This window comes from Equus caballus, chromosome 27 (assembly GCF_041296265.1).
Source record: "Equus caballus isolate H_3958 breed thoroughbred chromosome 27, TB-T2T, whole genome shotgun sequence".
Lineage (NCBI taxonomy): Eukaryota > Metazoa > Chordata > Mammalia > Perissodactyla > Equidae > Equus > Equus caballus.
In genome coordinates, this window is record NC_091710.1 from 19,607,157 (window position 1) to 19,633,441 (window position 26,285).

General features: G+C 46.8%; 1 protein-coding gene across 3 annotated transcripts in view; it reads left to right on the forward strand.

Annotated features, from left to right (window-relative positions):
- SH2D4A (SH2 domain containing 4A) overlaps nucleotides 1-23,160 on the forward strand; it is a 71,590-nt gene extending 48,430 nt beyond the window's left edge. For all 3 annotated transcript variants that reach the window (XM_023630471.2, XM_070253313.1, XM_023630472.2), the window contains 5 exons: nucleotides 399-510; nucleotides 2,204-2,414; nucleotides 5,169-5,299; nucleotides 20,207-20,427; nucleotides 20,896-23,160. In XM_023630471.2, the coding sequence (XP_023486239.1) occupies nucleotides 399-510; nucleotides 2,204-2,414; nucleotides 5,169-5,299; nucleotides 20,207-20,427; nucleotides 20,896-20,988 (768 nt within the window). In that variant the 3' untranslated portion in view covers nucleotides 20,989-23,160. The remainder of the gene's footprint in view (nucleotides 1-398; nucleotides 511-2,203; nucleotides 2,415-5,168; nucleotides 5,300-20,206; nucleotides 20,428-20,895) is intronic.
- The last annotated feature ends 3,125 nt before the right edge of the window (nucleotides 23,161-26,285 follow it).

A 26,285-nucleotide genomic window follows, 5' to 3' on the forward strand; every position in this document is an offset into this window, starting at 1 on the left:
TGTGGAACCTGACGCTGCTGCCGTGAGACAGCATTTACACACTACTTCAGGGAACTCAGTTGAAGCAGAGAAGAGCTGTGTCTGAGGAAAATGAACATTGACTGAGTTGTTACTCACTGTACTAGGCACTTTTTAAAATTATTTAACTCTCATTATAACCCTACAAAGTATCTTTTAACTTTCTAATTTTACTTAGAGGCAAGCAGCCTGAGAGGGTTAGTAACCAGCTGTGGGGTTGTACGGCCACGTAGCGGTGGGCCAGCTTCAGGTCCCACTGGCTCCATGCTTTCCCAGGGGCCAGAGGCAGTTAAAGAGGAATCAAGTGTCCCAGGAGCCCGTGTCCTCTCAGAAAACTGCCAGAGTCACTCACTGGGGTTTGTGTCTGGTTTTTTAAACAGAAGAAAGAATCTACAAAGAAAACAGAGGATGAAGAAATAAAACAAATAGATGAAGAGAGAACCAAGGAGATTTATAAGAACTGGAAAGAAGACTCAGAGTGGCAGGCATCTTGTGAGTACCCAGAGGCCTCTGGGCCACCCTCGCCTCCCTAGGCCCATTCTTTCACGTACTGAAATGATCTAGCCTTAAAGTGCTGGAAGTGGTCACTGCACTTAAAGTGGCCGTGGAGAGACGTTCTAACACGACGTCATTGCCCAAAGGCTTTACGAGCCACTTGCTGAATAGCCGAAAAGGTCTCAATTCATCTCTGTACCTTCAGAATTATGACATATTTCTATGATGGAACGGTATATAGCTATGAAAAAAAATGCTTTGGAAGAGTGTTTTATGACCTTGGAATGTGTTTATATGTTTTTATCTTGGAGAAGAAAAACAAAACAATATAAGAAAATCCCTATTTAAAAATGTCTTTAAGTATGTAAAGGAAAACGACCAGAAGGTTGTTAACATGTTAACTTTAGTTTTCTTGGCGTGGTGGGATTTGAGATTAGTTATTTGAATTCTTCTTGTCGTCATTCTGTATTTTTCTAAATTTCCAACAGTGAACATATCTTAACTTTGTGGTCAGAAGAGCACAGGAATAAGAGGGGATGTGTCAGCATCTCTCCCATGCCCTGACCCAACCCTGACCCTGAGTTAGCACTGCCACAGAGAAATCTCAGGAGGAAGTCAGCACAGATGAAGGCAGAGCAGAGCAGCCCAGGAATGCCAGGCGAATTCAGGTTTGAGACAGGATTAGGGTTTCCATCTGACTTGACAAAGATCATCCCTTGAGGCAGCTCGAGGAAGAGAATAGGAGAGGCAGTATTTGCAGGATGCTGAGAAGCCTAAATTAATCTTTAGTTCCTCTACAGTGAACACTGTTAAAATGACAGTTTTGTGAAATGAAAATATTTACAAGATCCAGTGACTTCTACGCAGTGAAATCCTAGTGTAATGGAGCATTTTTGGCATCTCTTTGCAGTCAAACATGACAGGATTTGACCAATATGCCTGAAGTGTAAATACATTCAATAAAAATTATTCTTTCATCCTGCATTGGAGTTCTCTAACAACAAAGTTAACACTTTGTTGCTAAAACAAAAACAAAACAAAACAATAAACCCTCTATTTTACAAAGCAGTATTACAAGGCAGCCTTAGGGTACTTTTTGTGTACCTTTGTGTTCTGTGATTTTCTGTGGTAACACTCACTTTATCTTTTGGCCTGGCAGACTGACTCACATTTGGTTCAGCTCACAGTGGGCTCTGAGTGTGGCCCTGGCAATGCTCTGTCACCGTCCACAGCCACAAGCCACCGAGGAACTCCTGAAGGCCTAGTCTTTGCTAGCGACTCCGGGCACATGGCATCCTGAACTTAGTATGCGAGGGAGTGACATCACCTCTAACTGTTCAGAGACCCTGCTGCATGGAATCCCCACTCAGGCTGTGACTTGTCACTCAGTCTTGCCAACTGCAGGAAGTCCTCGAACATGTGGTTCTCCATTTCTATCTGGTCACTTCCTCCTCCTCTTGCTTCTCTCTCCCTCTCGGAAAGTTGCCAAACTCCCTTATGCAGAGAGGAATCCGCAGGGAGCGCCAGGCAGTGGTGCACGCGCAGGCCCTAACTGTCTGATGGTGGCGGCTCATTATCGTCAGGTGACAGAATGGGCTGAGCGCCTGCTCTGCTCGCCAGCGGCAGTGCTGGCTCTTCTGACCGTCTTGGGGGCTGACAGGGCCTTTCTCAAACGCCTTTGCTTTTCCAGTGCGAAAATCCAAAGCAGCAGATGAGAAGAGACGCTCCTTGGCTAAACAAGCTCGGGAAGACTACAAGAGGTTATCCCTAGGGGCCCAAAGAGGAAGAGGCAGCGAGGGACTGCAGAGGCCCCCAGGTGCTCCACAGAAACCCAGGAGACCCCCTCTTCCACCCAAGCCTCAGTTCCTAAGCCCAGCGGGATACCCTCAGAATCCTCTTAGGTAAGAAGCCACGCAGATGGCTTTAAGCAGAACGGTTGAAATGGGGGGATTAGAGTCAAATGGCATGACGGGCAATGGCAAGTGGAAGGCCAGCTGGCTGCCTGTGTAATTAGTCTCGCATTGCTTAACGACGGGGATACGTTCTGAGAAATACGTCACTGGGTGATTTCATCATTGTGTGAACATCATAGAGTGAACTTACACGTACCTAGATGGTACGGCCTCCTACAGACCTAGGCCGTATGGTACTAATCTTATGGGCCCACCGTCGTGTATGTGGTCCATTGTTGGCATAACGTCGTTATGCAGTGCGTGACTGTACGTCAAGCCTCACCGCTAAGCCTGTCTTCCTGAGCTCCCTGGTCTGGCATTCCCCTTCTTATCTGTGAAATATCCACAGTTGTTAGAGTTAATATACCCAGGAACTCAGTGAAGATGGGCATGCAGTTCAGTAATTCCCTGTGCCACTGGCCAAGCCCACCCGCACCTAGTGCAGCGAGAGAGCCAGCAGAGGGAGGGAGAAGAGGAAACACCCGGGCTGCCATCAGTGCCCAGTGTCGCTCTCAGCAGTAAGCACGTCACAGAAGGAACCCGAGGGTGTGCTGACTTCCCTCATCACTAGGGCCACGTTTCTGTTGCCCAGGGATTAAAGCTGTGATGGTAGGTCTCATTCTGGGGTACATGGCCAACTCCTATGCTGAGAATTTGAAGATGTTCGTTTTTTGAATAAACTTTCTGTTTGGTGACAGTGGTACCTTTGCCTCCTAGGTTGCGGGGGAATTAGGCAAAACTGTTTTGGAAAATCCCTGAAGAAAAGTATAGTGATATCACAGTAGAATCCCCATCATTTATGTTAACTGGTTATAAAATTATTTTTTCTTGGTTATTTATATTATATAATTTTTTCATATTCTAAAATGTAGAAGGATAATATTTAAAATAACCAGGAGAAATCAAATATTGGTTGAATGAAACAGCCTTGCCTTCTGAAATAAAAACTAAAATTACTTCTCTGCTATGAGTATGGAGAAGTGAAAAGCAAACAGAAACCTCCCTTTGCTCAGAGTCACTATTTATCCTCAAGGAGACGTGAAGTGGGCTTTTCCTCTGCTGTAATCATCTCTGCTTACTCAGTTAGAAGGTTCCATTTTGGGACGGGGGACCCACACTAAATGACCATGCTCTACAAAGTGACAGTTTGGAGAATGACTTCTTTCTTGTAGACAACAAAACAAGAAAGGCGCTCAGTAAGCGGGTGTCCCACAGTTTTGTGACCGGGTCAGAAAGGTGTGAGCTCCTGCAGGGCCCTCTGCAGCGCCCAGCCTGTCTGTGTGGGCCTTCGCCACAGGTCGCCGCAGGGCTGTTGAGGTGCCGCTCCTGGTCGCCAGGCTCCAAGGGTGGGACTATGACCTGTAATGTGCCCTCGCCCTCATGTTTTTAGAGCACACCGTATGTGACTGACAGCAGTGAAGGTGGCCTCTAATAAGAGCAATTCTTGTTTTAAGCTGTACTCCCTTAGCTCATTTTTCCCAACTTAAGACACTTGCAGGAAGTGCTTCTTATGAAGCAGCCAGACTGGTTGGTTTTAGGGCTGGGATTTTAAACAATGATAACCAAGGTCAGCTGGGAGCCAGCCCAGGAAAACAGAGACTGGCTGTCCTTGGAGTTTTTGTTTGACTTCCAAAGACTTCCCAAGGAAAAACAACCTAATTGAAAACTAGTAAGAACTTATCACGTGATCTCACGTGTGTGCAGTATCTGCTCCCCAGGAAAGTCAAGAATTATAAGCTGTTTTCTCCAAAATGCTATGTATGTATGAATATGCATATGTGCGTGTATATATGTACTTGTGACGTGTATGTCACGTGTAACTCACGGTAGCATACATTACCATAGAAAGCATAAGGAGCCATAAGTTACACGACGGGACATTCCAGTAGCGCATCCAGACTCGTCGTTGTTTTCACACTGAATTCTGCTCAGAATTAGTGGGCTGGGGTGTGGGATGTGGAAATATGTTTATTACATTGAATGTCACTTTTTGTGATGGAAACTGACATCCCAGAACTTAGGTTCTGTTCTGCTAATGAATTCATTTCAAAATAATTTTGCTGCCTATATGTTTTTCGTACCAATCTTCAAACACTTTACATTTCTAAGACTGTCTTCTAGTAGAAGTAACCCTCTTCAAAGTGGGAGAGAAGAAAGCAAATCAAGGAGGTTAGTGGGAACAGAGAGAAGAGAAAATCAAGTAATGAAAATGTTAGGAAAGAAGTTAATCTTATTGCATTTGATTTCTTTTGTTTATAAGTACATGCTTTCTAGGAAAATAGTGCATTTCACTTTTTAATGCTTATTTTCTCTAATTTTAATTGGGAGTTAATGGAGCATCTAATTTGTATTAAAAATGAATTAAAGCCTATGTGTTAACACAGCAGTAGGTCATACCCACGACTAGCCCTATAGAACTGGAAGGACAAGTGACAGATTTAGATTCCTTCCTGTTTTCTGCTCTTGAGGAGTTGTGTAATGGCAGCCTGTGGGGCACAGCCTCCTGTTAGCTCAGCCATGCAGTTAGATCTGCAAATATATATAATTCTCTCTTTCTGTCTCCCTCCCTCCCTCCCTCCCTCTGTCTCTCTCTCTGTATGTATGTGTATATATATATATATATATATATATATATAAGATTTTTAAAGGCATTTTTTTCAAATTAGCTAAATCTAACTTGGAGGCCTGTTTTATAACTAACAGAAACCAGGGAGTGACGAGGACAGCATCCAGCTCTGCCCAGGAGGACATCATCCGATGGTTTAGAGAAGAGCAGCTCCCACTGCGAGCAGGCTACCAGAAGACGGCAGACACCATAGCTCCCTGGTTCCATGGTGAGTGCAGACGTACCCTCGATGGAGCCGCATCTGATGGTGGATGAGCTCTGCGAATCCACCAGGAAGGCAGAAAGAATAAAGGCTTCCTTTTATTTGTGCTGCCCAAGAAGAGTCTTTGAAATTATTTTCACAAAGCAGTTTTCCAGAGTTTCTTTGAGCTGCATTCCCATGACATTTTCAAAGCAATCAGCAGTCATGGTCGCTGCATGCACTGTGGATTAATTATCCCGCAAATAAAACACCACTGGGTGGGTGGGGAGAGCAGTGCCTCCCGTTCACCTACACAGGGGCGCTTGATTGTGACTTCCATCAAATGATGATGCCTTTCATCCGCGATTCACTGAGGGCCAGTCAGATCCAGCCATTGGGCGTGGTGGGCAGGGCATCGGTTTAGCTTAGTCACACAGTCAGCTCTCCATTAACTAGTTGAGTGACCTTGAGCAAATCAGAAGCATTTAACTGTTTAAGAGATGTAATCACCAACCACGCTCAATGGACCAGGCCTCACCAGGAGAGCTGTGCCTGTGACCTTTGCCTCATTTTGAATGCTACGATCTCTCCAGGAGGAGCTTAGGCCTTATCACCGTCCCCAGCAGGGTGTGTGCAGGCATGTTTTCCAGCTGAGCCTGTGCAAGCAAATACCCACCTCTCCCTTTGGAATATTCATTCCCTGTCTGAAATAAATGTCCCTGCCTCCCTTTGTTCGAGGATGCCATGACTCTGGAAATGACTCCTCGCGGTCTCCTATTTGTTGCAAATATACCCTACTTTGTGAGACAACTACTCTGGTGGAGAGTCTGATTTAACTCGCCAGGAGGGGACCCACTTTGGTTTCGGTAACAAGAAGACAAAATTTTACATGTTTCTATGATAAAGAGAAGATGGATCACATCCTATCTTTTTGAAATATAGTTGTTTATTTATCAGGAGCCGTGTTTTGAAATAATGGGATGGTACCTCCTCTTTATTGGTTTACCGTCTTCCTTCCATTGTCATACACTCTGTAAATTACCCTTCTTAAGTTCCTGTTTTGGTCACCTAATTTTTCACCTCACATAAGTTCATACTTTCACCCTTTGCGCTGAATTAGCTTTAGATAAGGATGGGAGTGGGTAGGAGAGGACAGGGCAACATAAGATGATGGATCTCTGGCCTGTCTGGCCTGGTGGAAGGTGGCATGCTATCCATTGAGAGAAGGAACATAGGAGGGGGCGGAGATTTAGGGAAGGGGAGAAGAGAGGAAGGGAGACACTGAGTTTATTTGGGATATGATGAGTTTGAAATGTCTCTGGGGGAGTCATGTTGATCTGGGGTCGGTGAGCCAAGGAGTCGAAAGAAAGATTTCTTGGACTCTCAAGGTCTGGCAGTAGTGCTCTTTTATTTAGCGAATAGTATGGAATAACATGGGGACAGGGCCCACGGGCAGAAAGAGCTGCTGCTGGCATGGGGACAGGACCCACGGGCAGTCAGAGCTGCTGGCATGGGGACAGGACCCACGGGCAGGAGGAGCTGCTGCTGCAAACATGGGTGGAGAGTAGGGCTAAATGTAAGGCATAGGCATGTGAGTTATCTCTTTACAAGACAAAGGAAAGAATATGTAAAAAGCGTTGTTAAAATGGTCTCAGTGCCGGTAGGTTCTGGTTATTGGGTGGTCCTATAACTTTTAGGTAAGAATCAAACCGGATTAAGTAAATGGCAGAAGCCACCGCTTAAATATTATCTTCAGCTAAAGACAAAGGAGGATGTTGGGGGGGAATCAGTTACATGAGGTTGCCAGACAGTAAACAACTTAAGTCCTTGCCTTCCCCATTAAGAGTTTCCAGAAATAAGGCCATCCCGCCTTCCTCCTGGTGCAGAGAGGGAGGCACCCCCCACAGATGGAGACTTCCTTCACAAATGCAAATGTCTCTCATCAAACGGCAAGCAAATTCCACTCCTCAGAGCCTCCTTCCCATCTGCAGTTTTAAAAGTAACCAGCCTAAAATAATGCTCATCAATGTGAAAACATCCATTTGGCAATTGGATGAGTGGATCAGTGCTAGAAATAACAGATTTGAGTCCTCAGTACATAACTGAAAGCATGAGAGGGGACGAGATTTCCCAGGAGTGAGTTGAGAAGAATGATGAGAGAAGGAAACTAAGGACAAAACCCTGGTAGTATCAACATTCAGTGCGATGACAGAGAAGAGCGGAGACCCCAGATCTTTGTGTCAGGTCTCCTTTCCCACTCAGGTCATGACAAGGCAAAATAGTGCACAGCTTCGAAATAACCTGCTGTGTGTGCACGGTCTGTGGATACCAGTTCTATAATCAGAGAAAGAGGGCATTGCCTTTGAACTCCTAGATGTAGGAGCTTGATGAAAACTCCCAAGTGCAAGAGAGACCCTGAAATGAAGTGCTGACCTCTGCTTCCTGAGCACCTTTTGATGATCTCAAGCAACCTAGATATGCACAGTCTCCCCACAGCTACTCCTCTCTCAGCCAGAATTTGAAGCTTTTCTCACAGAGGCCCTGGGTCTCAACTTTGACTGGACTTTTGGTCCCACTGGTTAGATGGGACTGTGGGAGAACCCACTGCAAAGATTCTCAAGTTCTTTTGCACTTTTTTTCATTTTCCTTAGAGCCAAAGCACATTGCTAGCTTTCACACGGATCACTGTGGTGGTAAGACCCAGATGGAATGATGCAGAGACTTGCTGGCCGTCTTGGCTGCTTCCCGTCTTCCTAGTGGGTTGGAGACCAGAGACCTGATTCCAGGTCATGTGCACTGGCTCTCTCCCAGGACGGTTTTCCACCTGCTCCCTGGAAAGGACCTCCCTGCACATTTGTAGCCCAGCTTACTACACTGTGCAACCACAGAGCTGTGAAGGAGACGGGGAAGCCCCAGCAGTTTTGGCAGAGGGATTTGTCAAGGAATTTTACAGTTGGTATTTTTCTGATTTTTTAATATTCTGCAAATGTAATTAATATTAGTTAATTTGGAAATTTTATACTCACAGTTATTTAGAAGGACTGTTGAAAATACTACAGTGTATGTCCTAGAGCACCTTGCCTTGCTAAGACCCTTCAATGGGAAAACGTTGTGGACTTTATCATAGTGTGAATAGCTGGGATCATCTGTGTCAGTCTCTCATCTGGCCACTGGATCAGCCTGCTGACTGGCCATCTTCCTCTGCTGTCTCCCGTCCTCAACACGATCCAACTGCAGTGAGTGACACCCGACCTCCTCCCTAGGGCCCACAAGAGCCTCCTTGACCTGCCCCTGCCTGTCACTCCAGACCCATTTCAGACCACATTCCCATTCTCCTTGGCTGCTCCCCACCACTCGTCTCCCTTCTGTCCCTCATACACCGCACTTGTCCCTTCCTTAGGGCCTCTGCAGTTGCTCTTCCTAAAGAACGTCCCGTGGGCAACTTCTTAAGGAACTGGCTCACGTGACTGTGAGGCTTGGTGGGTCCAGAATCTGCTAGGTAGGCCAGCAGGCTGGAGACTCAGGAAGATGGGCAGCTTGAGTGCAAAGGCCATCTGTGGGCAGAATTCCTTCTTGCTCAGGGAAGGGAGGTCCTGGATGAGGCCCACTCACGTTATGAAGGATTTTCCTCCCTTCCCCTATGTAAAAAATGATTTTTCTAATTATGAACTATTTTAAACAAAAAGAATACAGAGGAAAATATAACTAACACCAATGATGTAACAAATGTCATATCTACTCTCCAGATACAGTGAATGTTAAAAGCCGTATTTAATTCACATCTATTTGTCTTATTAAGAAATAAAACCTGACCGACAGAATTAAGGCCCCCTTTTGATTCCATTTTCATCTCTCCTTCTCCAGGAGTAAATCACTCTTCTGAAGCTGTCCTTTCCATCCATATTTTTAGACTCATATATATGTGTGTGTGTGTGTTTCTATAAAATATATTAAAAATATATAAAATGTATATATAAAAATGTTTCTGTAAAGCATACAATATTGTGTTTAACATTTATATGGTATCATGTTACAGACATTCTTCTGCAACTTACGTTTTCTGTCAACATGTTATCTGGATTTTTCTTTGTTTATAAATGTAGACTGGCTCATTTATTTTACCTATTGTGCAGTATTTTACAATATTTATAATATATATACTATTAAACATATAATGTTTATGTGTTTAATAATATATGTATTTTATTATACACACACACATACGTTTGTTTGACACAGAAAGTGAAGCAATTTAAACCCCTGATCACATCTCCCTGTGCACACACATGGTCGTTTCTTCAGGGTGTGTATCTAGAGGTGGAATTGCTGGGAAGTAGGCCGTGTGCATCTTTAATTGTATGAACTTTTCCCCAGTCCCCTCCAGAGTGAGTTAACGGACTTACACTCCCACTGGCTGTCCTTGAGAGTTTCTGTCTCCTGCGTACTTGGTATCGCCAGACGTTTCTTTCCCAGTACTCTTGTGGGTCCACAGTGGAATCACCTTATTTTCATTTGCTCTGATTTGTGGTGAGGTTGAGCCTTTCGTGGTTCCCGGCTGGGGGGGGTGCCTTCTTCCATAATTACTTGTCATCTTTTGACCATTTTCCCAGTGAATTGAGTTTTTAATAATGATTCATAGATTTTATATATTCTGGATACTAATCCTTTGCCAATTTTATGGGTTGCATTTATATTCTCCTAGTGTGTGATTTGTCTTTTAGCTTTTTGGCACATTTTGAGCCATAGAAGTTTTTCTTTTCAATGAGGTTGAATTTAGCTATTTTTGCTTTATGGTTTTGCTTGCTGGATGATACACAATCCACCTGTAGTTTATTTTTGTATATGATATGCATTACTATGATTTCATAAGAAGTCTTTGTATCCAGTAGGGCAAGCTCTCCCTCCTCATACTTCTTTGAAATTGTCAACTCTTCTTGGCCCCTTTAGATGCTCACCTGGCTTTTAGGGGCAACATGTCAAGTTTTAAAAACCTTGTTGGGATTTTGAATGGAATTGCATTGAATTTCTAGATTATTTTGGAGAGAGAATTGCCATCTTTATGTTATTGTATCTTTCTATCCATGAATGTGGCAATTCTCTCCTTATATTTCTTTTTAAATCGTTAAATAAGTTCCCATACAGGACGTGCACCTTTAAAAAAAAAGCAAACTAGATTTAGTCTTATGTACTTAGAAATTTTTTGTTTCTGTTTTGAAAATTACGTAATTGGTTGTTTTTGGTGTAGAGAAATTATGTTTTTATGTATTGATCTTGAATCTGGTAACATTGTTGAACTCTCTTATTAATTCTAATTGTTTATCAGAAGATTCTGTTGAGCTGTAGTTTTCTGAGGGCCTAATATGTGCCAAGCGTTATAGCGAGTACTTTGGTGACTTTTCTGCCCACTTTATAGGAGAGCCTGGGAGCTGACACACTCAGTTCTTCTCCAGGCTTCCACCACTGCTGGTGGCAGGGTCAATAGTCACATCTCGATCTGTTTAGCTTCAAAGCCGTAGCACATGTGACCACCAACAGAAGTGGGACACTCACACGATGCTTTTTATTTAACGTGTGCAATTAAATCCGTGACCACGAAGGCCACAAGGGTTTGTTTCTCCAGTCGGCGGGTGAGCCCACTGCACCTCACAGGCAGCGTGGAGCGGACGCGCCAAGGAGCCTTCATTCAGCTTCAGGGGCGTCCATCCCACCCACGAGAATAATGAAAAAGCACGTTTTTGTTTGAACACTGTTTTGCTCACTCCCAGGTAGAATTCCAAGAGGCAGACATTTAACATTCAAATCTTTAATAAAATGCCCCAAGGCCATAAGGGTTTGGAGTGATAGAAATGCAGTCTATATTATCATTGTCGTAGCGATTACTCAGCTAGATACATTTGTCAAGTCTGATCAAATAGCACACTTAAAACTGGTGAATTTTATTGTATGTATATTATATCTCAAGCTCATTTTTTAAAACTTTAATGCCCGAAAGCAATACAGAGTTTTCTTAGCTCCTGGCGTGGAAAGGCCGTGCAGCTTAGCACGGAGCCTCCAGGACTAGGGCTCCTGGGTTTGCATTGTGTTTTCGCCCCTGGAAGATGGGGGTAATAAGATCTGCACCACAGAGTCATTCTTTACACTAATCAGCAAATGTCTGCAAAGCACTTAGTGCCCGGCACATCGTGCTTCTGTTATTGTGGCTTGCAGAACCCAGCAGCCGAGGCGTGGGCTCACCCCTGCTGTTCTCTCCACCTTTCCCTGCGTTCTAACCCGAACCCTGCCACAAAATCCTGTCTCGAGGAGCAGCATCACACGCAAGGAAGAAGCAACACTTCAACAAGATAGGGCGTAATTCCTGCAGAAGCTGTCCTGTGTGGTTTCCACCCATGCTTATTTAGGGCCCGTCCTTCAAAAGCCCAGAAGCCAGGTCACCCTAGAAGGCAACAGTAATTTGGAAGGACAAAGGACAACAACCCTTCAAATAGGGAATAAAGCTGTTAGAAAAGTTTGGCAGAACGTGTTCAGCTGCAGTTGAGTGTGGGGTGGGAGGGACAGTGCGAGGGCGGGGTCCTGGCCTTGCTAGAGCATCGCTCCTCTTTTCCAGATCTATGATCTTCTGACACTGTAACGGGATAAGTCTGTTTGGTTTCGTTTCCTTAATAAGGACTGTTGTCTTCTCTCCGTCACCCTTTATCTCCTCTCATCCTGTTATCTTCAACTCCATTTTTCGGTTCAGGACTATCTTGACCCTCAAATCCATTCCTTGTTTTCATTCACTCTGTCCTTGCATCTGCTCACCATATGTCAGCAGTCTTTGAGACAGACCCCACGGTCTAGGACGTTCGCAGAGTTGGTGGGACGTGTTGGAGAGTCCTTCGGGCTAAGTTTAACGTCCTGCTCAGCAAAGTCATTTTACTTATCCCAGCTCCTGCTTAGGAGTCTCCAGAGTGTGTAGATGTGTAACTAACTATACCCACTAACATACTTTTTTACCCTTCTTGGAGAAAAGGGCCACAGAATAAATGACATTGCAGTTTGAAGGTCTGTCCGGAAACCCAGAGACTCGTGTCTTCCTTCTGCCCGTCAGCATTTCCCAGTCCTGTGCAGTGTACAGCAGTGTTCGGGAGCTTTGAAAGCAGCAGGGCCCGGGAGCGGGGAGGAGAAGAAGATAGAAAAACGTGGATAAACAAATTTCTGATTGAGGAATTTTCTAATTGCTTCTGTTGTCATTAGAGAATTCACATATTTGTTTCATGCATCAATAGTTGATCATCATTCCTCTGAAATGTCATGAGCACATTCTTATTCAAATATGGATATAATTAGACTGTTGATGAAATTCTGATCTGTTTCTTGTGGATGTCTTTTGCTGTCATGGCGTATAATTGAACCTGCCCTCCAAATGCTTTAGCCCCAATATTTTATATTTTAAGCTACTTAAAAAGCGAACCTCTTTAACTAAGTCTGTGGGGTGCCAACAGAGTTCTTACGACAGCTGTTTCGCTTCTACTTTTGACACATCCCTTCAAATTTCCCTTCTCCTTGGGAGTAAATCTGTGCATTTCTGTGGAAGCAGTTACTCCCTGGAACTTGCGCTCCCTAGAGACGATTGTCTGAGTGGAGTCCTGTGCCCTGTCCTCCCAGCAGTGTGCTAGCCCACAGCTCCTTCAGGACTGAGCGTATGTAGCTAGGTAAGTTGCGTTAAGAAAGTCTCACAGAGGCCTCCTGAGATTTCCTTCAGGCTAAAGTCTTCATGAGCCTGGGAACTGGCACCCATAAGTGGTAATCTATTCTTCAACTATTTTGCTGAGGAGTGGGACCATCAAAATTCTGCCAGCCTCTCACAAAGGGATCTTCAAGCTTCTATCTTTACTAAGCACAAATTACTCATTTGTGTGACTTCTCAAAGTCACACGAATGTATACATCCTGCCTCATTTATATATGACGCGTATGCTTCATGGAGTGGGATAGGCTGTGGCCAGCCGCAAGAATGTCATTGCTTGTGTATGGCAGGGAAGGGCAACTGGAAGTCCCTTCCCTGGCCATCACTGCCCTGCCTTTGAGAGGGACCAGCTGGGCTTTAGCATGAAGCCCTGAGAGTTCACCTACATTTTAGCATGAAGACTTATCTACATTAATGGCCTCGGAGCACCGTGTCCGAATTATTCTCTATACTTCTCCCATGTGACTGCCTAGTCTTAGTTCAGACTTTTGCTGTAACTGAAGATGACGCACGAAGAGGCCAAAGCTATGCATGTTATTCGGATTGGAGCAGAGCTAGCTTTTCTGCAGCAATACTATGCATTGTGGGTTTTTCCTGGTGGACCCTGACTTTTCTCATAAATGATCCAGTGCAGCAGTACTGCTGCTAAAATGTTAGTCTGTTTTTCCATTGCAGTCATAGGCTGCATAATGACATTTCAGTCAACTATGGACCGCGTACACGACAGTGGTCCCATAAGATTAGTACCATGTAGCTTAGGTGTGTAGGAGGCTATACCATCTGGGTTTGTGTAAGTGCACTCTATGCTGTTCACACAACGACAAAATCGCGTAACGATGCATTTCTCAGAATGTGTCCCCCACATTCGTTAAGCAACGCATGGCTGTAATATCGCGAGTAGTCCATTCACCCCACAGCCCCTCTAACTTGAGTTTTTCAGATGTTCACTTGAGTCCTCCCGGTGATGCGCCAGCCACAGTTGTCTTGGCCTGCTGCACCAGGAGTCCCACGCTTCCCGTCCGCCCAGGGCTCCAGTCTTGTAGTTTCCCACTGTATTCTTGGAGGGACCTAGAAGGACCTCAGAGGCCAGGGAAAGGTGGACTGGGTGGCTGGGGCGCGAAGGAGAGCGACTCTGCCTTGGGCGGTCTACTTCAGACCTTTTATGGAAAGGGGGAATTCGACTGTTGAGACAAGAATTTTTAAATCCATGCTTTTGTCATCACATGCTTTGTTTACTGGGTTTCTGCTGCCACAGCCAGAGGATGTTAGACACTGTTTCCTTCTGCCAGGGGAAGTAGGCAGTAGGGTGCGGTGGTTACGAGCACATCTCTGGGGCCACACTGCCTGGGTTCAAACCCCAGTCCCCCACACAGGCCTTCTGCAAGTCACATGACTTCTGTCCTTCTGTCTTGTCTGTGTAATGGACATAATGATATTACCCACCACGCAGGGCTATTCTGAAGACTCACGAGTTCATATATGTGAAGTACTTAGAACTCTGCCCGGCACATAGTAAGCCCTAGTTGATAAGTGTTAGCCATTAAGATAATGAAGTATGAACAAATGATGTAATTCTAACACTTGAATTATTAAGGAAACATCATGAATAATATTTTAGGAACTCTGACCATTTTTCTTCATCCCTGCAGTGCCTGAGACCTCAAGGATGAGAGCTCGGTGTCACGGTGCATCTGCTTCTATACAGAGGACCCAGGGCAGGTCCCAGAGCCTCTCGGAAAACAGTTCTTTAAATACTGGAGGGGTTGAAGAAAGCACAAACTAGAAGGGAGCTAGCGTGGGAAAGTAGAGTTCTCGTCCAGGTTTCAGACTCCCAGAGGATGACGTGTGCACTTTGAGTCCGGCAGTGTGGCTGCTTGGAAATGAGGTCTTCTGAAAGTCCATTTTTCTCTTGTTCACCCCCCTTCTTCACGCAGATTGCAGACTTGAGGTCACCCTAACGGCAGAGATGCGTTCCTCTGTGATGTTGTCTTAGCAGCCCCCCCCCGGCCCCCCCGCACCATCTTCCGGGCAGAGAGTAGAGGATGGATGACAAAGGAGTGAGCTCCCTGGCAGAGCTCCTGCAGGGGCCCCAGGCGGCTCTCCTGTAGCCCCGGTGCGAGGTCCAGGAGGACGCGGGAGCCGGGCTTGCTCAAGAGGCTCCTTGCTCCTCAGCAACACGGGTCCTAAGCTTGAGGGAGGCTGCGGAGGTCATTGGTGCCTCGTCCCCAAGTGACTGCATTGAGATAATCACTGAAAAATGCATGCTCTTTAAGTTGCCCAGGTGAGAAATGAACATCTCTTTGGGTAATAAGTGCTCATATTTTATTTTCAGCCAATTCCAGAAAAACTTGATGAGCCCTGTGGGTTAAAAAGCAAAACACTAGAAAAAAGAAAAAAACACTGGAGTGGGAGACAAGAGGCCTGAAACCATCGCCAACTAATCCTATATAACCCTGTACCTTTTCTACCTCAGTTCTCCCATCTGTAAAATGGCAGTGACAGTAATATCGGTTCTGCTTATTTTAGGGTTGTTTGAGGGCTAAATGAAATAGTAAATGGAAGCCTCTTGAGCAGTGCGAAGCGCTGGCGCAGGGGCAGCTGTTCTGGTTAAGTGGGTGAGACCGGGGCTCTGGGGTCAGACCACCTGGGTTCGAGCCCAGCGCTGCTCCCAGCCTAGCTGAGTATCTTGGGCACGTTAATGCGCTGTCTACGGTGCAGGTTTGCTCATTTTCTGTTGGAGGGCAGTAACAGTACCTCGTTGCCAGGCCACTCGGAGGATTAAATGAGGCAGTGCACGCTTTGAGGGGTGTCAGGCAGATGCTAAAATTCTAAGTGCTCTTACGATTTGGTTATCTTTCACTTGGGTTTTTTGTTGTTTTTTGTGTATGAGAGGAAGATTGTCGCTGAGCTAACATCTGTGCCCATCTTCCTCTATTTTATATGGGACGCCTGCCACAGTGTAGCTTGACGAGCGGTGCTAGGTCTGTGCCCTGGATCCGAACCTGTGAACCCCGGGCCCCCGAAATGGAACGTGCGAACTTAATCACTACACCACCAGGCCAGCCCCTTCATTTGGTTTTTAAACACTTATTTTCCAGATACTAGAAATAAGTCACATTAAAAGATGTACATATGTAAATAAAGTGATGCCTGCAGGTGCTTCAGAGAAATGTGAAGTGCATCCTTTGTTCCTATGACAACAAGTCTCGAACTACAGGCAGTGGCTGCATAGAAGTGTCCTAGAGAAGGAAGTTTCTGATGATTTTAAGACAAAATTATTTGTTAGACCTTTCCTGGGTGTCTTCAAAGTGGCAGGTGCTGAGGGTGTGAAAATAAATATGTGGTAGCTGTCTTCTAGGAGCTCACAAGGAGGTGGGGGAGGGAGAGAGAACAGAATGTACTGGGAGCATTCTGATAGAGCTGTGAATGGCACGTGCCAAGAGGGAGGTGGGAACCAGGCGAGACCTTCCATAGACCAGGGGAGTGCTCAGAAGGAGGTGGGAACCAGGCGAGACCTTCCACAGACCAGGGGAGTGCTCAGAAGGAGGTGGGAACCAGGTGCTCCACAGGCCTAGAGAAACCTGAGACTTAACAGCTCAGGGAGGAATCAGAAAGCTCCAAGCTAGTGAGCTGAATCTTGGAGAATGAGTAGGCATTTTCCAGAAGGAAGCTGTGGAGAAGGGTATCCCATTGACCTCCCTCCTTCTGTAGGGTGGTTGTTGCCACTTGGATTTCCAACCAGGACCCTGCTAGGGTTTCTGAGTTATTTCACTTCTCTTGGGGTCTGTTTACCCTCTCCTCTGCAAAAATAGCTCTCCTGGGCCTGTCCTTCACTCCAGAGGGGTTTAGAGCTGTGCTGTCCAATAGGGTAACCACTAGCTAAATGTGGCTCTTTACATCAAAACTAATTAAAACTAAAAGTCGAGTCCTTCAGTTGCACTAGCCACAATTCAGGTCCTCAGTAGCCACATGCGGCTAGTGGATACCACTGGCCAGCACAGACGTGTGTCATCACAGAGAAGTCTGTTGAATGGGACTGCTCTAGAGGCGAGTGGGCATCCTGCAGAGAGAAAAGATGGACATTCTGTTAATGGGACTGCTCTATAGGGCACCTGGCATCCTGCAGAGAGAGAAGATGGACATTCCTCTTTGCGCCCTCACAACTCCAGCTGTTAGGAACCTCTGAGCTGAGTGTTCAGGCTCTAGGACCTGCAGCCCAGCTCTGCCCCAGGCTCTTCAGAGCCAGGAGCTGTCCAGGAAGGCCTTGTGGTCGAGCATCTGCCATCTTCTGGACTGCCGAGGTCCTGCCACACCCTGCCCGGTCAGCTCTAACACAGACAGATCGTTGCTGGGTGGAGATCTGGTTCATTTCAAACATTGATGAAGTAAAAGAAAGCTTTTTATTTACTACCACAGAAATTCTCCCATGACCTCAGTTAGGTTTGGTTCTTGTAATATGTGTGAAGAGAGCTGGTCAGAGGGAGGCGGCCTGGAGGTTTCTCAGCCTGTAGCGGGGCTGGAGACCACTGCTCAGAATTCTTAGAGTCATGCACAGGGCAAATCAGGGGATGAAAAATACTGTGAGGAGGCCATCCAAGTTCACAGTGATTAATATCTGACACTGGATTTTGGCTTTGCACTCAAAAACTTCGTTTGTGGGCAAAGCTCACTCTTGGCTGCAATCACAGCCAGGCCTCCCTGGATGCACCCACAGCCCATGATGGGATCATGACAAATTGTACATCAACCTGTGTTGTCAGATGCAGCAGGAGAGTGCCTTCAGGAATAATCTCCTGCTGTAAAGCGGGAAGAGCCAAGCCTGGTCCCCACAGCACTCACCCCTGAACGTGCTGTTGGTAACACTTTGTTCAGGGGATCTCCGTCATGACCTGTGATTTGCCACCCAGTCGTTTCCTTGTGTCTGGCATCTCCAGAGCTGGGCTGCTGCCGAGATCTGTGTGTGATGGGCAGTTATAACCGCCGGAGAAGCTCTCGCCAGTTTGACTTACAGCTGTGCATGGCCTGGTTTTAGGAGGAATTTGAGCTGAACCCAGGTTTGGTTATAATTTTCCAAAATAGCTTTCATTTTAGGAATCCAAATCCATCTGGATGAGATCCAGATGTTAACATTTATAACATCTGCCCCATCTGTTGAAGTCACTTGGAATTTCAGAGTTAGCCTGTCAGTAAGTCTGGGAGAGAAACCTTCTTCCAGAACGCTGCTTCTCCTCCACTCATGGTTGATCAGCCCCTCGGCTCTGAAGGGGGATTTCAGTGTCAGAAATATCCCTGGTGTCATAGACAGTCACTTCCAGGGTCTTCAGACCGTGGTCATGTGCAGCCCCAGGGTGGGCTGGTTACCTAGTTGTCATCTGTGATTCACCAGTGGGATGAGGTGTGTTCAGAAAGGAAGGCCAGCAAACAGACGCAGCGGTCTGTCTGTTGGGGCTTAGGTGGCATCATTTGAATACCTACAGTGGACGGTGCGGCAGCTGACCCAAGAGGCTTGCTCAGGAGCAGTGGTGCCTGCAGTTTCTGGGGGCTCAGTCTCATCACGGAAGGGGTGGGAAGGCAATTGGGTGGGACGGAGATAATGCGCAGGCGTCAGGGCCCTGCTGGGCGTCGATGAGCAGGACCAAGGCCCTGGAAGAGGGACCGGGAGTCTTCCTCCACGTCAGGGAAATTTCCGGGCTTTGGGGGCACTGCAGCTCTTCATGATCGCCGGTCCTCACTCGCGTCTCACTGGGGTGGAGCCTCAGGCACCGCGACGCTGAGGTGCAGGCCTGGGCCTCCTAATGCTGCATGGAGAAGAGAAGGCAGGAGGAGGGCTCGTTGGTTGGTGTGGCCTGGAGGAGAACAGGTGGCTTTTTTATCCTTCCTTTATTAAAGGTCTCCTTACAAACAAGAAAATAGAAATGGTTTGACTTTATGTTTTACTCTGGACAATTAGGGTTCAATTCTCAATTAATTTTACTAACACCAAAACTAAAGGGCTATGATAATCCACTGCCTTCTCACTGGGAGGTTTTTTGTTTTTTCCTAATGAGAAGATACTGAGTATCGACAAAGAGCTCGTGGTAGAAGGAGAGAAGGGAGAAGGGAGAGTTTCCACTGGCTGAAATGAACAGAGCATGACAGAAGGCTGCTCCCTGCCAGATCAGAGCTCGCGGGGTAATTCCGCCCCTTCACAGTCTTCCAGGATATTCGTGCACTTTCTGTATGTTTTAGCACATTATTGATTCCTCCACAGAATTACAATAGGAATAAGAAGGGAAATCTGGAATATGGGTCAAACCTCATGAATTTGGACTAACTAAGGAAAACCTGGTCTGAATTAGTGTGAATTCATGAGGCATCTAAACTATATACATATATACATACATATATATAAAATTTCATGTATATTGAAGAGTTTCATCCTTTTGAATCTATGAGAAGACAAACATATGAAGATGTAAGTATACATGCATATACACACACACAAATATATACTGTTACTCCTTTAAATGCCAAGGAAGCATCAGTTAGGAGCGGCTATGGCGGCAGGTGCTCTGTGGGCCTGCGTCTCTCCTGGTTCTGTCACGAGCGAGCCGACCCCTAGGCCGCTGTTTCTCAGCTGCAGCACTCTGGGCATGTGGGGCGGGGTGCCTCTGTAGTGTGGGGCTGCCCTGTGCGCTGCGGGACGTTGAGCAGCACCCCTGGCCTCTACATGCTGGATTCCAGTAGCACCCCTCAGCCCATGACAACCAACAATGTCTCAGACATTTCCAGATCTTGCCCTGGTTGAGAACCACCACGCAAGACCAAGTAGGATCATTTCCCAGGCTGTGGAGGCCTCATCAGTAAGCTGAGGAGCGCATCTTCCAGTCCCTTCCAGATCTAACACTCCCAGAGTGACTGTCAGGGGTGCTGCCAGACTCAGAAGCCATCTGACACCTGTGTGCTTGTGCCTGGGTTATAAGTGGAAAGGTATTCTTCTGAAGGTTGAACATTTAAGCTGTCGTTTCTGCTGTCCATTTGCTTATGTACGCCGTCCTGGCCTAGCTACCAAGCACCGGGAGATGAGTGTTCTTGCACTATATTCCTAGAAGCCCAAAATGGACTTAAAGTTGCTCTTATTTTTTACTAAACTTTACCCACTCAGCTGTGTTTAACGGAAAAGAGTTGGGGAAATGACTTGCCTGAAATACCTGCTTTTCTTCCCCTCAGGTATTCTCACACTGAAGAGAGCAAATGAACTTCTGAGCCCGTGCGTGCCAGGCAGCTTCCTGATCCGAGTCAGCGAGAGGATCAGAGGCTACGCCCTGTCCTATCGGGGTCAGGACGGCTGTAAGCACTTCCTCATCGACGCCTCCACGGACTCCTACAGCTTCCTGGGCGTGGACCAGCTGCAGCATGGTACCCTGGCCGAGCTGGTGGAGTACCACAAGGTGAACCCAGGCGCCAACCTCATTTGCTCTGAATTGCCCTGCTGCCAGTGAAAGGCAGTTACAACAAAAAGGACTGAGACAAGTAATGGGGAGATTAGTCTTTGATAATGCCTTCTGATAGTCAGGATTCTTAACTGCGTTTCCTTTATCACTGAACCTACTTCCTCCTCAGATACTCAGGGACCCCGCTGGGGCAGAGAATATAGGAGATGCTAAAAAATCCGTGCACACACTGATCACATCTGAGAACACTCTTAAGTTAGAACTCGAGCCCGGGACGGAAAGAGAGCACGTGGCAGTTTCTGGGTGAGAAAAATCTCTTTTAAGATTGCATAAACCAGTAAAGCTTTGTGTAAATCAAGGGTAGGCAGGAAGTTACACACTCTGAGGAGACAGGAAGGGAGTGACATTATTATTTATACTGTCTTAACAACCTGCCCAGCCTGACCTGTGCCTTCTGATTCACAGGAGGAACCCATAACTTCCCTGGGGAAAGAGCTCCTTCTGTACCCCTGTGGGCAGCAGGACCAGCCGCCCGACTACCTGGAGCTCTTTAAGTGACAGCGCCCATCATGTCACCCTGCACCCCACTGCGGGCTTTCCTCTGGAGAAACACTGCTGAGTGGACATTTGTGTGTGAAGCCAAAATCACCCTGCAGCGGAGCTGATGCTGATCAAGTGAGGCATCCTGGGAGGCGTGTGGCAGTCTCTCTTCTGCACCAACGCCAGAGCTTAAAGTTAAGAGAAACGACCTCTGCGTCCTGTGCTCTCCACAAGGAAAGGGAGAAGGGTCCCAATTGCAGCAACTAACAGCATGAAGGCTGCAACCTTAATAGTGTAGATAAGATAAATGAACGAGGAAGAAATGGAGACCTTTTCTCCATTTCTTCCCAAACGCTAAGGTGTGCTTCAAAAACCAGTGGCTCACATGAACTATTTCCTGACCTCTACACTCCCTCTCTGCATCACCTCAAAAGGTCTCAGGGTCCTGTTTATGTGACGTCCCATGTGGGCTGTGGGAAGCTGGCAGAAAGGCCTTTACTAGCGGCTGGGATGACCCTCCAAACACACTTGATTTACTGTGCATGCTGGAGCCAAGATGTAAGAGACATAGAAAGACACAAGTTGGGAATGTAAATTGAATGAGGGGTTTTAAAATGCAGGATGAGAGGCTTAGCATGTACAGACATAGTAGGCCTGTAGGAGAGTGAGCAGACATCTGCAAGCATGTGTCCTCGTCCTGGAGGCCGGGGGCAGCACTGCCTGCCTGCTGTGGCTCTCCCCAAGAGCGCCCCAAGAGGATGGAGTGTGCATCTTAGTGGTCACAGAGAACAGATTAGTGAGCTGTTTGGATTCTATTTGTCATGGGTTGAATTGTGTTCCCAAAAAATATGTTGAGGGGGCCGGCCCGGTGGCGTAGTGGTTAACTTCACGCACTCCGCTTTGGTGCTTGGTGGCCCAGGGTTTGCAGGTTTGGATCCCGGGTGTGGATCTAGCACCACTCATCAAGCCACATTGTGGCAGGTGTCTCACATATAAAGTAGAGAAGGATGGGTGTGGATGTTAGCTCAGGGCCAGTGTTCCTCAGCAAAAAGTGGAGGATTGGTGGTAGATACTAGCTCAGGGCTAATCTTCCTCCAAAAAAAAAAAACAGTTGAAGTCCTATCCCCCTGTACCTGTGAATGTGACTTTATTTGGGAATAGGGTCTTTGATGTAATCAAGTTAAGATGAGGTCGTGCTGGGTTAGAGTGGGCCCTAAATCCACTGACTGGCATCCTTGTAAGGAGAGAGGGATCTGGAGACAGAGACACGCAGAGGGAAGAAGCCCGTGGGACGAGAGAGGCAGAGGTGGGAGTGATGCAGCTGCAGGCCAGGGAGCGCCAAGTAGTTCTGGCGACCACCAGAGGCCGGGAGAGCCGTGTGAGCAGACTCTCAGAGGGAGCGTGGCCCTGCTGACACCTGGGTTTCAGACTTCCGGCCTCCAGAGCTGTGAGAGGATGAAGTCCTGTTGTCTTAAGCACCGAGTTTATGGTAGTTTGTTATGGCATCGCTAGGAAACGAATACAGAGTTTATGTCGTTACGGAGCCTCGTGTGTTGTGTACCATTTGTTGCTGTACAGTCCGCCCTCATAACGAAGGGAAAAGGGGAGACGAGAGTAACCCCCAGCTGGCTTGCTCAGCTCTGGCACGCAGACTCGCCCCGTCGGGAGTCTTGTGTCCACTGCATCCCCACCCAACCTCGAGCCCAGTAAGGGGGCGCCCTCTGGGCAGCGAGCGAGGAGTTTCTGATGATTCTTCTGGGAAGTTGGAGATGGACTTCAGGTCCAACTCCCGGTGTCAGCATCCTTTTAAAGCAAGCACAAGATTGTCACAGTTTATTCATGAGGTTGGTTGTATAAAACACTTTCTGGCCAGGGAAGAGGGCAGCGTGCGTGTGTGTGTGGATGGGTGTGTGTGCGCTTTATGAGAAATTTCTAAACATAGATCATTGTTAAATGTTTCTTGACATGTTCCGTGAGGTTTCCGTTGTCTGAGCGAGCCTGCCTCTTAGCGTTCGTTTCTGACTCAGCAGCCGTGACGGTCTGGAACTGCAGAGGTAGCACAGGGCTGGAGGTCAGAAACTTGTGCTCCGTTCCTCTCTTCTCACCACTAGCTGTGTGAACGGGGACAGGTCCCTCTACCTCTGATGCTCAGTTTTCACTTCTAATAAAAAAAAAAAAAAGGTGTTTTAACTAGGTGAGTGTTATTATTTTATCCAGCTCTGAAATCTTAAGGTTCTGGAATGAATAAAAAAGTACCCAATAGGCACTAATAATTATGAAGACATGAAAGATTCCAGTATCACCATCTGCCTAAAATTATTTTGGAGGAAATAAGTACAGTAAGTGTCATCTTACTGGAGGCAGATTCAGAAAACAGGAAAGGACCTGACTGAATTGATCTGCTGTTACAAGGGGAGCAGATCTGAGTTCTGTACAATTTTATCCTGCGGGTTGTTGACACTCAGTGGAAAGAGCTGTCGAGTGTTTGAGGTTATGATGGCCAGGGTAACACCTGAAATTCTTAGAGAAGAAGAATGGTTTGCAGACTTCGGAAACTGATTACAACTAGATGGAGTTGAGGAGCCCTGAATTCTCCTCTTTCCTGGGATGTCCAAACCCTGGCCCTGGTCCCCTCTTTCCATTGCCTCAACAAGGCCGGCTCCTGACCTGCCTGCCCGAGGTTTCTTAGTCTGGGATGCTCCCCTCATGTCAGGGGCTGTCCAGGTTCTCAGTCCCAGGCACTCCAACTCATCTCCTTCTTTGGGACTGTGCACAAAGGCCACTCCCCGCCCATCTCGGTCTTCTCTCCCTCTACTCCACAATAAGACCTCGGAATCACCCCCCACTCTCTGGCTGCCACCTCCCTACAGCCGGCCCCTCACATACCCGTCAGTCCCCCATCGGGTCACCTGTAAGGCCCCAGTTCAGTCCCCTGCTCCACTCTGCTGCAGTAGGATGCACCAGGAAGCTACTTTGTCCCTCAGTGTCACCACCAGTGCTAAGCAATGTCAAGAAGTGTTAGTAGGCTCAAACCTTACACCAAGAAGAGGAAAAACACGGCGTTAGTTAAGAAAAAGGATCAAGAGAAAGGAGAAAGATGGGAAAGAAAGGGAAAGATTGGGGAAAAGGGGCATGGACAGGTCACTTAGAATATCTCGGGGGCATTTATACCAAAATTTGCCTATCTCAGCTAATGCATTGGAATTAACCATCCTTTTACTGTAAAGTAATGGCACGTGCTAATGTGGCATGAGATCTGTTTTTAAATTAAAAAAAAAAAATCGTGGCCTAAACTTTTGCAGTGGCCCGCTCCTGTAAAGGCAGCCTTTTTCAGGCACTGCTGTGCAGTGGTGTGCCATGGCCTCACACGCGCGTGCCTTGGGACTCCTGCCTTTTGGGGCACAGGAAAGAGACAAAAATGATTTCTAGGCGTCCTTGATGTGTCTCCATGGGGCCTCTGCTTCCATTTTTGGCAAGAATGAGGCAAATGCTTTCACTTCAGGCACATTGCATAGGTCTTTTTTTAAGAACATGAGTTTTCTACAATTGTATATTTAAATAATTCTTCTGTTTGAATTGTGTTTTCCCTTCCTCAGTAGTACCTATAAATCGTACCTATATTTCTCTTCTTTGCCTTCCATTTTTGTAATCTCATCCTCCTGGTTTTCCTCTCTCCATCCTTTTCCACTGTATTTTAGGAAAACCGCTCATCTCTTTCCTTTCCCCATCTCAGGGTAAATTTCCTGCGATGTTAACTCTGCTCTTACCGGCTCCAGTGTCGATTTTCATACTTCTGTTTCAGTTTACTTGCTATGTTCCCTTATCTCCCCATGCAAGATCCTTAGACTTCCTACTGCTGCCCCAGACTGAAAACTATCAGGAGGCTTAAAGAATAAAAGTGTCCTCTTTTTATTGTGTGGTAAAAACACATTGATTCTAATGAGGTAGCTTGATAGACTAGAAAGAAAGCCCAGTGGGTTTGGGTTTGGGTCCCGGCTACACCATTAACTAGCTGTGTGCCATCTTAAAGAAAAAAATACTAAGCCTGTCTGAGCTTCAGCGTCTTCATCTTTGAAACAGGAGGTACTGAAGTCACTCACTGTTCTGAGGCTTAGAAAGGACCTGGGGGAGGTGCCCAGTGGATGTAGAGTTCTCCACAAGTGGCAGTTATTCCTGGTGTGTCATGCGTCCAACAAGGCCAGGACCCGTGCACTCCATGCTCCTCCTCCACCAGCTCCACTGATGCAGCCAATGAGTTATGCATCCCAATGGCCCATTTGCTAGAGTTTCTGGGATGAACTTTAAGGGGGAAAAGGAAACTGTTAAAGAGTTAGGGATATAATGATGACTCACAATATATTAGCCAATTGACTTGCAGAGAAATGGCTCACTTCATTTGGGTTTGAAATGGCACGGAGAAGGCTCCGTCTGATTGACAACTCCCGAGATAGGAGTGACCGGTCTTTACGCCCGTATAGGCCATTGACAAGCCTATCCAGTTGCCCTGGGGTTCCTGACCACAAATCGCCAAGAAGGTGCCTTTTTTGACCAGAAGACTTATTGCAAACCCAGGTCCCTTTGAGATTAACTCTGCGTTGTCTCCCAAATAGGCAGGCAGCACCAGTGCTGAGCCAGAGTGCCAGGGAGGGCGCGCCCCCGGCCTCTCAGTCTAAGTCAGCTTCTACTCCCCTGCAACTGAAAGGGAGTTCCTTCAGGAAGTCTCCCGACCAACTGGGTCAGGACCCCAGTAACCCGCCAGCACACTGGGCCCCAACAACCAACAACGGGCAGGTGCCCTGGCTGTGGAGGAGCTCTAGAAAAGGCTCCTCCACCAGGCCACTCCTGCCATCCCGACGCCCCACGCGCCTGGGTGCAACTATTACACGGCTCCATTTCAGCGAACGACTAGAACAAAGAAGAAGTTACGTAGTTAAACTCATTTTTCTTCAGCTTTTCTTTAAATTTAACTTCAGAGATTTACTGTTTGCTTGGATTTTTATTTTTAAATTTGTATTTATTTTTCTTAACCTTTTCACATGGGGTTTGACACCCTGGCAGGCCACATGATGAGTAGTTGTAATTCTTCAGACACGAGTTGAGGGTGGGTTGGCGGGCGCTGGTGGAGGGGTTAGAACCTGTGGGATTAATGACTGAGGGGGAGGCAGCTGCTGGCAGTACTGCCCTCACCTCATTTCAGGCTACAGCATCTGACTCTCAGGCTGGTGGAAAGTACGTCCAGTTCACCAAGCGCCCTGCCTGGTATGGCCTGTGGCAGGCAGGCCATCTGCAGGCCAGTGGCCAGGTTGAAGGATGTT